Source organism: Ursus americanus, chromosome 28 (genome assembly GCF_024610735.1).
Source record: "Ursus americanus isolate L20-20 chromosome 28, mUrsAme1.1.p, whole genome shotgun sequence".
Lineage (NCBI taxonomy): Eukaryota > Metazoa > Chordata > Mammalia > Carnivora > Ursidae > Ursus > Ursus americanus.
The window spans coordinates 18,112,279-18,126,384 of NC_142154.1; the positions used below are offsets into that span (position 1 = coordinate 18,112,279).

General features: G+C 51.8%; 1 protein-coding gene across 1 annotated transcript in view; it reads left to right on the forward strand.

Moving 5' to 3' along the window:
- Window positions 1-9,058: 9,058 nt before the first annotated feature.
- ALDH1A3 (aldehyde dehydrogenase 1 family member A3) overlaps window positions 9,059-14,106 on the forward strand; it is a 36,950-nt gene continuing 31,902 nt past the window's right edge. The window contains exon 1 of the mRNA XM_045795385.2: window positions 9,059-9,347. Coding sequence (XP_045651341.1) covers window positions 9,249-9,347 — 99 coding nt within the window. The 5' untranslated portion in view covers window positions 9,059-9,248. The remainder of the gene's footprint in view (window positions 9,348-14,106) is intronic.

Below are 14,106 nucleotides of genomic sequence, written 5' to 3' on the forward strand. Positions count from 1 at the left end.
CTCCCCTTGCTCCTCCCCCCACTCACTTATGCGCTTTCTCTCTCTCTCTAAAATAAAATAATTTAAAAAAAAAGACCAATATCAAATCAATGACCAAATAGATGTGTAATTATAATTTTGCATATACAAAATCACACTTATATTATAACGCAGCTGCCCATGAGTCGGTTTACGTACAACAGCAAGAGTTACCACTCCTACAAAGACACCTAAGACTTGGGGTGCCTGGGTGGCTCAGTCGTTAAGCATCTGCCTTCGGCTCAGGGCGTGATCCCAGGGTCCTGGGAGCAAGCCCCGCATCAGGCTCCTCCGCTGGGAGCCTGCTTCTTCCTCTCCCACTCCCCCTGCCTGTGTTCCCTCTCTCGCTGGCTGTCTCTCTCTGTCAAATAAATAAATAAAATCTTTAAAAGAAAAAAAAAAGACACCTAAGACTTGCTGCCGTCTCCCTGCTCTGGCCTCTCGTTTCCTGCATTGACCGTCCACTGCCCACACTTGTCCCTTCAATGTCATTACTTGAACCATTTTGGGCAATCACTTTGTCATGCCCTGCAGCCCCCAGGGGAAGGGTGGTCTCATGTCCCAAAGTGGGCCTCCTGACTTGATAATATCCATCCCAGCCCCTCCACTGGCACAGAACCTAACCCCCAAAGTGTCTAAAAGTCCCTCCTACCTTCCCCGAGTCTGTATCCCATTCCATTAAACCTGCCTTCCTTAAGCCCCAGAATTCAACATCAGTCTAAAGAATGACTTTATTGCATGTAATGAAAATATAACCTCTTCTTCATAGTCTTGCCCTGGTGTTTCTGGGCTTTGATCTTATAAAACCGTATTGATTAAAGTTCTACGAAGCCATTCCTTTGGGCATAGCTGTAGGGAGTTTCTGAAGAGTGGGGGGCAGATGGCTCCGGGCTGGGGTGGGTATCAGACTTCCCTCAGTCTTATGGTGAAATGTGAGCTTAGGGTGAATCTCCTCTCTGAAAAGAAACAGAGAACTGGAGGAGGAAAAGGACTCATTTCATCCATCCTGACAAGATGAGCTTCAGGTTGGGGGTGGGGGAGGGGCGTGCCTTTCATAAGGTATTGGCCAACCAGAGACCAGAGCCTGGCGGCCCTTCTCATGACATGATACGCATACAGAACTCCTGGGGTTCCGGTTAACTTGCAGGTTCTCTCCCTGTAGATCGAGAGCGGGGCCTGAGAGTCTGCATTCCTAAAAAGCTCCCAGGAAATGAGGGTGCTGCCCACCTAGAGAGCACGCTCCTTAGATACTTAGTAGTAGGTCGTATGGAGTGCAGGCTCCTGAGCCCACCTCAGACCTGTGAATCGAGTCTGTACGTTAACAAGATCCCCAGTGATTCCTGGGCACGGTACAGTGAGAGAAAGCTGGTTTCTAGAGCTTCTGTGTGTGCTGTGCCCATGGCAGCCATGGCTCATCCATCATCACACTGATGATGAGTTGAGATCCTTCTCTGCACAGTGCTGCAAGGGCCCTTCTACTGCCTGACAGACAGCCTGGGAAAGAGACCTTGGGGCTGGAATGCACTAGAAAGATTGGGAAGAATCAGCCCTCACAGACGACTGATGAAACAGGGGAGAGGAAAACAAGTGAGGGCAAAGTTAGGCTTTTCAAACCACAGTGTTTCTAGAAGGAGCCCGGGAAGTGTCTGCAATGTCAGGATGAAGCATAAATATACGTGAGGGGGATGTGTTTCAGGAAGAGCAGGCCTGGAGTCAGGAGAGAAGGGTCTCTGTCCCCTGGTGTCTGGAGCTGCTGAAATCTACTTATGACACCCATCAGAGAGAAAACTAGGAAGAAAGTTCTAGAAGGGCTGAAAAGCTGCCCACCCAGCTGGGTGTTTCTTGGCCAGGGCTGAAGGAAGGGACTGGGGTATGTCTCAGGTGGCATACAAGGAACAGTCACCATACACCAAGCAGAGACTAGAGTTGAGCCATCTGTGATGTCACTTAGGTTTCTCTACCTGTGCGGGAGGTCCCACCAGCCCCTTCTGACAGACGAGGAAAGTAAAGCCCAGGAAGTTTCAAGAATGAGGCTAATCAATGCCTTAGTGGGAATCCTACCCAGTCTGTCTGTCTGCAAGGCTGACCTTCTAGGCTCATATATATTTATCCTTTGGCATTAAAAACAGAAACAAAAACAAAAACACGCTATTTCCTGCAGGCTCTTGGCCAATTTCCGTCAGAGGGTGTTTGGTTGTCTTGCCTATGTGGGGGCAAGTAAGGGGGGCAGGATGAGGATAAGGAAGCACCCAGAAGGGACTGATGCCTGGGAGCTGAGGGCAGGCAGGACAGGGCTCTGGTGTGATGCTGTCTGTGAGGTCAGTTGCGATGTGGGCAGCAGTGATGTCTTCCTGTCTGTTTTACCACACGTGTGCTTAGTTTGTTCCCATGACCTTGCTGGGAAGGAATTGTTACTCTCGTTTTCATAAGAGGAAGTGGACAAAGAGGTACAAAGCGCTTAGCTCCTGTGCCAGGTCCAAAGTGCTCCCTGGACAGAGAGTCACACCCACATATGTCTGATCTCAAAGCTAGGACCCCTTTTCAGGCTCCGGAAGAAGTGAGTGGGATTTTGTGGGCTAACCTGGGCACGGATCTCCATTTCTAGCATCGTGTCTATGATACAGGTGAAGTTTGGGATACTGTCAATGAGCTTCTGCAGCACCATATCTTTGTAAGTTGGGGAATTCCTGTTTCTCACAGTGGAAAAACGTTAGTGGCAACTTCCTACTGAACTTGGTCCCATGACATCTAGTGGCCACCCGGAGGAGTGCAGGGGAACCGCCGGACATTGGCTAGCAGGTGCAAATGCTGGTACTTCCTGGGATAAAAGATCGGCTGAAATTCACAATAATTGTAGTATCCATGGAATTTACAAAACACACATTTAAGCCATGTGAAATCTGTAATTCTTGTTTTTGTTCCTAATATTTATGTTTGCTTACCATCACTGGTGAAAATACACCTTATCCAACCCATTGTCTTTTCATTGATAAACTACATTTAATGATTATAATAATATAGTATGGTGTACTATACTATCATATAATATAAACTCAATTCTTGCATTATGCTTAATAATGAAAAACACTATAAAGTTGGATATGCTCTAGGTGGCTAATTAGTTTATTCCCCTGGGGGTGGGTGGAGGTTTTAGGATCACCGTAATGCCGAATCAAAAAAACTACGTGGCAATATACATAAATAGGCTTCCCATCTGTTATGCCTAAACATATTATAAGACCTGATGTGCTTTACAGAGACTGATTATAGGGGAACCTCCAGAGTACTGCTTGAATAACTTTCACACCACAAAGGCAGGACGACGGGATCCCCAGGCTATTTCGTGAGAACACAGATTTTAACAGCCCCTCCACTCTCCACCCCCATCTCTACCCCAGGATTCAAATAATGGCAAACATCCAAAGGAAGATTCTTCCATAATTGATGCTCCTTTACAGGGAGTCCCGGCTGAAAGGCAAGAGGAAAAGTCTTGTCACTGTGGGGCTAGGATAGATGAGTCCAAGAGTGATTGGCCAAACTAACACACTCAAATTAGTTTTCAAACATTTTGGGTTTGGCAAACTGCATCTTGCTAAGCCCCCTTTCCCAACATTTTTATACCCATGTGGATTTCAGGGGAAATTTAATATGTATGTTTCTGATTCACTTAGGCTTAACTCAGCACAATTGTTTAGCAAAAGCCACTTTTTGTCCAAGAATCTTCCAGATCCCTTTTATAAGCCCCTTAAATACCTTTCCTTCTAACCAGGAAGTGTGTTTTGCCAGAATAAATTGAGGTCACCCCCCCCCAAATAATTCAAATTTGGTTCAAAACTCAGAGTCCCTGAATTTCAAAGAGGGTTGCAAAGCTGGCAAACAACTCTTCGTGTCACTGAGAAAGTCCGGTGGCAATACTGAGAAGTGTGGAATGTTATGAGGGAGATGCAATGATTATATGTAGTGACATTTTCTATACTTTAAAACCAGAAGTCTGACTTCTTGCTGCATGGATTGCATGCTGGCCTGGCCAAGCAGCTTCCAGATCTGGGTGGCCGAGGGACCTGTTCAGTCACATTAGCTCTCTAAGCATTGGTACCTTACTCACTCAGTAGGCTGGAGGATGCAGCCCCAAACAGCTAATCCCCACAGGCACTGTAGGATGGTGGGCTACCTGCCCAGTCCTATAAAGATTCTCTTCCCTGGGAAGGACATCAGCATCCAATTTAGGTAATCAACGCTGTGGATGAATGAGTGAGTTAGCTTCATCTATTGCATTCCAGGGTTAGTTTCATCTTTGTTTTTTAATTTACTATACACCTGAGCACAGATATTCAGAACATTTGATTAAAGCCAAAAAAAGGTAGAGATGGTGATAAGATTTCAAATGTGCTGCTTATTGTTTATAAAGAAAACATAATTATTCCACCAGGGTTTAGAAGTTTGTTTTTTCTAGTCTTGGTGATATAGCATGATTTCAGTAACCAGTCGTATCACTTGGGATTAAGTTCTACCACATATAACAGAAAGCCCAAAAAGAAGACTGAAATAAGATAGGGATTCACCCTGTGCTCACATGAAAGAAGTCCAAGGGAGGAAATCCAAGGCACAAAGCCTGGTTCTAGGGTCATAGGCTCTTCTTGTGTGTCTGCTCCAAGCTCCTTATCATATAACTTCCATTCTCAGAATTGCTTTATGGTCATAAGACAGCTGCAAGAGCCCCAGCCCTTGCATCTATGTCCCAGGCAGCAGGAAGGAACATGAGCCTCTCGGCTGACTCAGCCCCTTGAAAAGAGCTCCTTTGGCAGCCAAAACCAAAGACTCTGGCTTATTATTTCATTAACCACTCCTGTCTGCAAGAGAGACTGGAAAATATGTTTTGTCAAAGCATTCTGCTGTCCTCAATAACATGAAATTCTACTGGCAGGAAGGAAGGGAAGAATTGGGAGATCAACCATCTGTCTCTGCTTTACCTGCCATGCCCTCTCCTGGCCTTGTCACAACTCTTAATCACTGGGGTTACTGGTGGAAGATGGACCCCCGGGGGAAACTTCTGGCAGCCGTAAACTGTCAGGCTGAGTGTGTGTATGGCCTAACAAAGACCTGACCCACAAATATTTTGATGTCTCCTCTTCTATGTCTTTGCTTCTCTGCTTCTGCGTGGTCTGAACCTGATTTACCTCAGACCAATATTGTGTGTGAAGATTTTCCCTCAGGCCTAGAAAGGACCCGAGAAGGAAGTGGCTGAAAACAGTGGTGCTGTGGCCCTTTCTGCTTTGACGTGGGTGGGTGTCTGCTGGCTCATCTTTCTCAGGCCCGGATGCTCCTGTCTCCGGTGTAATCCCTGACGAAAGCTCACAGGAAAACAGCTCGGTTCAGGTGTTCCCTGAGGACAGAATGACGGAGAACCACAGAGCAGTCTTCACGGACCTTGACTTACAGTGAGTGTGAAAGCCAAGTAGCTCCCTGCTCGAGTCAGGGTCAGGCCACACGGAACAATTCACGTGAACGGTGGAATCCACCTCGTCGACACCAGGGGGAGATGCTTGCAGTGAAGCTCATCTTTCCTCATTTCGAGGGCACCTCTCAGCCCATTTTATAGCCAAGAAAACTGAGGTTAGGTCACCTGCCCTGAGGCACCAAAGAGCCACAGTGCTTCCCAACTTCAGAGAACCACCTCACCTGAGGAGCCCAGCTTTCCATGAAGGTGTTCTGAACACGCAGGGGCCCCAGAGCCTGGCCCTGACGTCTAGATGTGGGGTGAGGGCAGTGCCCGCTGGCCCCCAGCTGCGGGGCTGCTGAGGACCTTCCAGAGATCTCTGGGCACCCTGTTGAGGCTTAGGTACCAGACTTGAAATAAAGTAGAACAAAATGTGGGATCCATGACTATCGCCATCGTTATTAATTACATCTGCTACAGACTCTCCGTATCGCCCACAATGTTTTATGGGTTTAAAATGGAATTAGGTGGAGCTTTCCATGCCAGGGGAGGGGTGGAGAGGTCATCTAACTTTGATTTTATCTTGGTTTTTTTCTTCAGGATTACTTTTACTGTGTGTTCATCAAACAAACAAGCCCTCGCCATGCAATGTCTCGGACTCCTAATTCGACTTGCCAAGAAGCCAGACAACAGCAGCACCACAGAGCTGAATACAAAATAAAAAGAATATTTTACAATGACATTAATAGAGTGACTGCTGATCAGAGAAGCTTCCACAAGTCAGAGAAACCAGGGGAGCTCGCTAACGTCCCAGGAGAAAAGCCTGCTGAGAGGAAATCAGTGCCCAAGAAGAATGGTAGAATGAAGAACCAGCCTCTGGACAGCCCTTCACAGTTTATAAAGCATTCCTTGACACCATTCTCTCGCTTGAGCGTCCCCAAACACTGAAGTGGGAAGGAGATTATTTTATAGAGAAAGAAAGCGAAGCTCAGAGTGAGAAAGTGTCCAACCCAAGAACACACAGCTGGAATCTAGACCCGGGATGTGGGCAGAAGGGGCCGGGCCTCTGGTGCCTTGGCGTTCGGGCGCTCTCTCTGGCACCCAGATACCCAGCAGCGGACCGTGGGAGGAAAGGGTCCTTCCTCCTCCCTTAGCAATGGCGGTGACCCCCTCAGAGGCCAGGACCTCAGGGTCTGATCCCTAAGAAAGGCACAGCCTCCAGGGACGCCGCTACCATTTTGCACCCGTACCTTCACTCCGCTCTATGCTGCTCCGGAGATGTGGGACCACGGGACACGGGAGCTCACCTTGCCGAAAGAAGAAGAGCAGACAGAAGAAGGCGAGAGAAATCCCTCCTCCACAGTCTGCCCCACCCACCCCACACAGTCTGGCCTCGATTCCTCCACTGCTGCCGCTGTCTGGGGCAAGTAGCTACGTGCCTCTGTTTACTCACCTGTAAAATGGGGAGAAGAGCATCTTGCCTTCATCCCTCCCACTGGGTGGCCAGACAGGGGAGCAGCAGTAGCCTGCTGGTCTAGACAAGTCTGGCACCAGGCTCACCCTCCTGACCTGCTCTCTGGCAGCTCCCTGCTATGGCTGAGGGCCCTACTCCCAGCCCAGGCTCCCGGACAGTGCGGGCAGCTGTCAACAGGACAATCTGCAGGTGAGGGGGTTGGCGTCATTGCAACCGGCCCCAAGCCCAGATACTGCAGGTCACAAGCATGTCTTTGGGTGTGAATGGAGGTGGCCTGTGTTCCTGACTTCATGATGAGCAAGGTGGCAGCTGTCCACCTTCAAGCAAACAGGCTCTGCTCTCTAGGAGAACAGAGTTCTAAGCACCCCCCCCCCCTTTGCCTCTCCCCATCCAGCCAACAGTTATTAACAGAATTTCCTCCACAAATCTTCAGACTTGTTTTTAAGCCTGGCACAAGTGACATAAGTTCAAGCATCCAGGATCCCCCAGAAACTGGTGGAATGGGAGTTCAGCTTAGAAAGCTTGTCCAGTTGCAGCCTTATCAGGCTTGGTGCCCTCACCAGCCTCGGGGCCCTGTGCTCAGGGCAAGGAGAGTCTGCTGCAGGGCCACGCAGGCCTTCCTGGGCCCAGACGCCCAGACGCTGGGGTTCAGCATCCAGCCAGGGGCCCTGACATGAGACATCCGCCCACGTGTTTCCAAGAGAGCTGAATGGGGGCCACAGGGCCAGTCAGGCAGGGCAGAGAGCCCAGGGACTGGCAGGAGCAGCTGAAGAAAGAGGCAGCATTGCTCTGGGACTCATCAGTGTTAGTGAGCCTGGCATCGAAGGCAGACTCACTGATGCGGGTCAGCCCTAACTGACAGAGGGGACCCATGATCCCCTTTCCCTGCCTCACCTGTGCATTCTAACCCATAACAGCATAGGACCGTTTCGCCCCCAGCCGACAGTGATCTGATGAAGAAGGTTTGCAAAAGCTTTAAAAGCTTCCTTACTCCACTATCAAGAAGGACACCCAGTAGCACTGCAGTGAGGAGGGAGAGAGGGGACAGAGATGGTCACCCGGAGGGCAAAACCAACTCAAAGAGCATCAGGACAGTAAGGAGTGCCTCCGTTTCCGGTCTCCCCACTGAGATTACTCACAGAAGGAAACAGGCTGAGGGGCTGAGCCTAACTGGGGATTAAACCACTGCTTTTGTTGCTGAGTTCATGCCCCACATCATTGTTCCAGAAACCCGAGGTATGACAAGCATGAGAAGCCACTTCCATGTCTCAGATGGGGCCCTGGGCAAATCCCTGGGGTTGGTGTAGCTTTTCCCAAAGGGCAAAAGGAGAAGAGCTGGACAGGCCTCTGATTCCCTGAGAAATGACGAGCAACCTACAGACTAAAGCCTCAACTCTTAAAACACAAAGCTGCAAAGATCTCATGTGCTTTCTCTCTTTGTGTTTTCGTTCTGTTAAATTGAGGTGTAATTTATGCATTTTAAAAGTCAAAATAATTGCACCCAGGGCCCCTGCTGAAAGGCGGTCTGCGCCTGCTGAGGTCAGAGGCCCAGCTCGGCATAGCAAGGGCCAAAAGCTTTTCCTGGCCTTCTGGCGCTCGGTGTGTGAAGCCTGAGAGCCACGGGGAAAGTCCAGCCATCTGGGCCACCGGGTCCTGGAGGCGGTCCCAGCAGGGGCCGAGTGGGGCGCGGTGGGCGTCCGTCCTGAGAGCTGGGACCTGGAGGCCGGATTCTAGGCCCAGGCACGTGGGCTGCGAAGCGGGGCCGCCCCGCGGGGCGCCCCGACCCCTGAAGCGGCTGGAGTCCCCGGCAGGGAGGCGCGCATTCCCGGAGCGCAGCGCCCTGACCAAAGTCGGGCGAGTGCGCGGAGCGGCGGCGGGCAGGGGGCGGCAGGTGCGGCGGGGCGAGCTCGCCGGACTTCGGGGAGAGATCTGGGCGCTGTGGCCCCGGCGCCCCCGCTCCCTACCCTGGCCCGCTGCCCGAGCCCTGGCACTTCCGGGGCCCGGCGGCGCTTCGGGGGAGCTCCTCCAAGGGCAGCCTCCGGGGGCGGGGGAGCGCGCGGCGCGGTGGCCTGGCGGGGGGTGGCCGGGCTCCCGCAGGGCGGCGGGCGGGGTGGGGTGAGGCAGGCCGGCCCCCTCCCCTCTCGCCCGCCCTCCCTTCCTCCAGTCCTGCAGCCAATTAGACGGCCCCCTTGGGCGGGAGGCGTGGGTCGCTCCATAAAGCGGCGCGGAGCTGTCACCCCGCGAGCAGGCTGCGCACCATCCAGGCCGGAGCCAGCGCCGCAGACTCGGGCGCCTCGGGCCGGGGAGCGCAGAAGAGCCATGGCCACCACCAACGGGGCCGTGGAGAACGGGCAGCCGGACAGGAAGCCGCCTGCCCTGCCTCGCCCGGTCCGCAACCTGGAGGTCAAGTTCACCAAGGTGAGGCGGACGCCCATCCCACCCGACGGTCGCCTGGCTCCGCGCTGGGCTGTCCGGCCGGAGTGGCGGGGACGAGGAGCCAGCAGGCGTGGAGCCCAGCCGCTCCGCTCCGAGGGTGCGGGGCGCTGCGGGCGGCGCGCCCTCGGCCGAGTTCGCCCGGCGCTCCAGTGACCGGAGCCTCTCTGCCTGGGTCCGACCCTCTCGGAGCCGCGTCTGGCGGCGCAGGACATCCCGGGCGGGAGCGCGTCCGCCGCGCACCCCCAAGGGGACTCCTCGTTCTGCACTCCCGGACGGGCTCTCGGGCGGCGGGGCTCGGCACTCGAAGCTTACAAGCCTGGCGAGGGAGCCTGCGCAGCCGCCGCGCGGCTCCGGGCTGCCGCCGGCGCGGCCCCGACGTGCCTTTCAGGGCCCGTTTGGAAGGCGAGCGGAGGTGCGGGCCGCGGGGCCCCGGGCGCGTTGGTCTCCCCGCAGGCCCTGCGGCACGGTTTCCGGGGCTGAACGGGTCGGGCTTCGGGAGGGTCAGAGGGTGCCTGAGAACACCGAGAGCTGGTCTGAGAGCTGGGTCTGCACTGGGGAGCCGCGACTCGGAGACTCCAGAACCATGGCATGGCGAGCACGGGAGGGGCGTCCTACCTTCCGTGCTTGGCCTACCTGGCTTAGCAGGAGAGCCAGGGGGAGTAGGAAGGTGATCATTGGTGCAAGTGCCCTGGGGCCCCGGGGCCCTGGTGTTGGCAGACAGAGAATCCGTTCCCGATGGTCTCCGAACCCGGGCCTGGGAAGCCGGGGCCTCCAGGCCCCACCGCGCTGCGCCGGGTGGAGTCTGCTATTTTGCGCTGGGCTGGGAGGCTGGAGCATCGGCAAAGCGGTGAGATCACCTGCCTAGGGCAGAAAGGAAGATGGCGAGGCCTGGAGCCCAGGCTGCGGAGGGCTGCGGGGAGCGCGTCCTGCGGGAGGACCCTCGGAGTCTATTTGGGGGCCGTGGTCTGGGGCCTGGAGCGGGAGCGCGGCAGGGTCGCAGACCGAAAGCCTCGGCTGGCTTCTCTTTCCCCAACTTTCCCTCCTTTTAATTTAATTTTATTTTTTTAATTTGCATCTTATCCATTCCCCGCCCCCCAACTCCAGCTGACACAGCACTGAGAAAATTTCCCCATCAATTTTACTTTCAAAAGTAGCAATTATGTCTCTCAAATAGTTTTAATCAAGCGGAGAAAGTTGCAGGCCACTATGTGTGGCCTTCAGATTCTGGTCTCTTGGCACTTCATGTCGGCTCTGCCTCTGATCACATGACATTTAAATTAACTGTTTTCAGAGGGTTCCGTAATCAACAGAGACACTTCACCATAAATGCTGGAGATTATTTTTAATGTCATTTCCGTAGTGGTATCAGCTTCAGAGCGAAAATTCCATCACCAATTCTGGGAGCAGTTGGGATAGTACCTACCTCTTTTCAGACCGTTGCTCTGTGGGTGACGGCCTGTCGGTGGTGGTGGTGCAGCTTTGTTTTATTTTTGTTTTGTAAGGTTTTTTTTTTTAATGCTACAGAAGCCAGAAATTACTATGTTATTGTCTTTTGCCTTTCTACCTTTCTGAATCCTATCAGAGCAATACAGCCACCTATGGAAAGTTCCTTCTTTCTCTGCAATCCTTCATGGCCCTTCCCAAGTGCATATAGAGGAGGTCCTTAGCAGATTCACAGACCGACCTGTGTCTGTTGTCTTGCTGGGAGCCTCTTCTTCTTAGTGGAACAGAACTGGCTGTGTGATTAAGGCTGGCGAGACGCGATGAGATGCTCAGGGGCTTCGGGGCCATGGCGGCTGCTAGGGCCTGACACCAGGCCACTGTACCCTCCTTCCTTGTGGAAGGTGAGGCCTCCACCGTGCTCTGTCCTTGCTCCCGGGCCGACCACCGCAGAGGCCTACCCCTAGCAGCTGTGGGGCCCAGGCAGCCTGTGTGGTGGTGGCTGAGGGACAGCAGCCCCGGCCAGCGATGCTTAGGAGAGCCTCTGGCTGAAGAGGCAGCAGACAGGGCCTAGGAAAGAAGCAGGAGAGCCAGAACTGCGGATCCGAGGCCCAGGGCCGGCGGTGGGGAGGGGTGGAGTGGTGAGCCCATAAAGGCCTGTTAGTTTTCAAACCTGACTCATGGAGCTTCTTGCTAATGGAGGACATGCCAGAAATGGTGGGTCTGAGCCCTAGCCTTGGGGGTGCCATTTCCCAGGATAAGTCCAGTTTCCAGAAGGACGACCTTGTCACAACTTCATTTGTTCTCACCTTTTTTAAAGATTTTATTTATTTATGAGAGAGAGAGAGAGAGAGAATAAGCGAGCATGGGTGGGGGGAGGGGCAGCGGGAGAGGGAGAAGCAGGCTCCCCACTGAGTAGGGAGCCCAAATCCGGGCTGGACCCCAGGACCCTGAGATCATGACTTGAGCCGAAGGCAGAAGCTTAATTGACTGAGCCTCCCAGGCACCCCTGTTCTCACATTTTAACCTTGGGCTCCGCTATGTGACTCCGGTGGTGGGGGAGGGGAAGGATCCCCTTTGGCATCCCCCACCCCCATATCTCAGAGGATAGCAACCTCTTTCACTTTAGGGGGGGTCCTTTCCTTTCCTTAGAAAATGTCTTCCAGTAACAGAGATCGTCTTTAAGAGTTTCTGGTTCACTCAAACACCCGTTTTTCTAATCTCCTTGATAAAAGCTCCAATTAGCTCCAGTCTCCGGTTCTGAAAGCATAACCCCTTTGGGTTTCACTGAAGTCCGGTGGAAGTTCCTGTAAATGGCATCAGCAGACCTCACTTGCGTGGTCACCAACTTCACCTCCACCCCAGGGCTCCCTGCTCCTCAGAGCAGCTGTGGTTTTTGGGCTCAGCCCGGATGACAGGCCATTCCGCTCCTTCAGTAAAATGTGAATCCCGGAACCTAATTTTTATACCTCTGTAAGGTTTATCTGATACCAGTTCACAAGCCGAGGAGGATAATTTTTTTTTTTCTGGACACATTATCCTGATTTGGGGCTCAAAACGGCACAGGCAGCATAATCAGTAGGCCACACTGACCCCTTCTTTATTTGTGTTTTTGTTTTATTTTAGTGGAGAGAAAATCAACAGTAGAAACCACTTGCGAGATTACTTACTAGTGTAGTATACAAAAAATTTTTTGCTAAATTGGCAACCTCGCGATGGGAAAATATGGTCCGAGTTGAGGAGTCTGTTTTTTTTAAGTTGCTGGTTACGAGGGACTTCGGATCAATGTCATGACGGACCAAGTCTTTTTTTTTTTTTTTTTTTTTGGAGGAACATGCTTAGAGATGAAGTATAACGGACATCTGATCGTTGCAATCTGTTTCCATCCTCCTTATTTATATTCTCTTCTACCATCTTCTCACTTTCCCTCTCCCTTGGAATTGACACCAGGAAGGATCTAGATTCAGCAGTTTTCACTGATGGTCTGTATTTTCTAACCCACGAAATTTCATCTTCCAACAAATGGGCCTCTCTCTCTGGCTGCACTTCCCTCCCCATGCTAACTGAACCTCTCTTCTCCGCTTATTAATTTCTCGCTGTTACCGAGTGATTGCTTGCTGGATGGCAAGAGTGAACTCTTGGATTTGGTTTCAGTTGGAAGAATAAACCTGTAATTGTAGCCTGGCCTATTCCACGTGCTTCCCTGGGGGCCTGGCCTCATGTTGAAGGCGCTGAGCTTCCAGAAGTCAGATGGGCACATCCTAGAGGCAAGGGATGCTCTCAGCTCTGAATTCCACACGGTGGACAGGGTGCCTCTGTCCACCTGCCCCGCAAGAGCTGGCCTTCCATGCTTTGCCCCCGCCAGACTGAGACTTCCCCGCTTTCCAGGGAGAGTGATCAAAGCGGTCTCCCCCAGCAACTTCCCAGAGCCAGTTTCTTTCCCGGTGAGCTTTGGAGTTTTTACAGGACAGCCCAGGACAGAGATCGTAACCAAGCCGCACTCTGGATGAGATGTTTCCCCTCTCACCTATCATCACTGGGGAGTCAAGTGTTCCAAATGAATAAAATTCACAGTAATTGCAATTAGCCCTCGGATGGACACGATTCTTTTAAATGACTCAAAGAGAGGCAAAAGATACGCCTATAGATACAGAAATGGAATTCGATGAGCTAGGTCTGTACTTAGAAATTATTGATGGCATCTTGTTTGATGGAAGTGCTTCTAAAGCATCTTACTCATGTCTGTTACTGGGGTCTGTGTGACACCATGATGGGCTGTGATGACCAGCCTGTCCCGTGCTGGTACAGCGGGAGGTCATCTGTCTCTCCGGGGAGTCGGGACCTCCATGTTTTTAGAACGTGTTTGTGTATTACCTGTCACCTCTGTTCCTGGTTCTTTTCCAAGGCCCTCTCTTTGAATGCGGTGCTTTTTTTAAAGCAGTTAGGGGTTAGAGTAAACTAAGAGTAAATAGTACACACCTTTCAGTGTGGGAACTCTGTGAATTCCTCTTAGTTCTCTCATGATGTCTTTTATTTTTAACGTCCTTTTTCTCAGCCGTGTTCTAGATAATTGAGGCTCTGAACGAAGTGATTTTTTGGGTTAATTCTTTGGTTCTAGATATAAATGGTTATTTGTTACATCTGTTCATACAACCAGAACATTTCCCAGCCCAGATATCTATTTTTGTGTTCCAACACGGGCTTTTATTAAAACCAACATGAAAATAGGCATTTTAAAGAGAATGGGGGAGGAGTACCGATATATACCAACAAAGATTAAGGGTGATAGCAAGATCCTTGT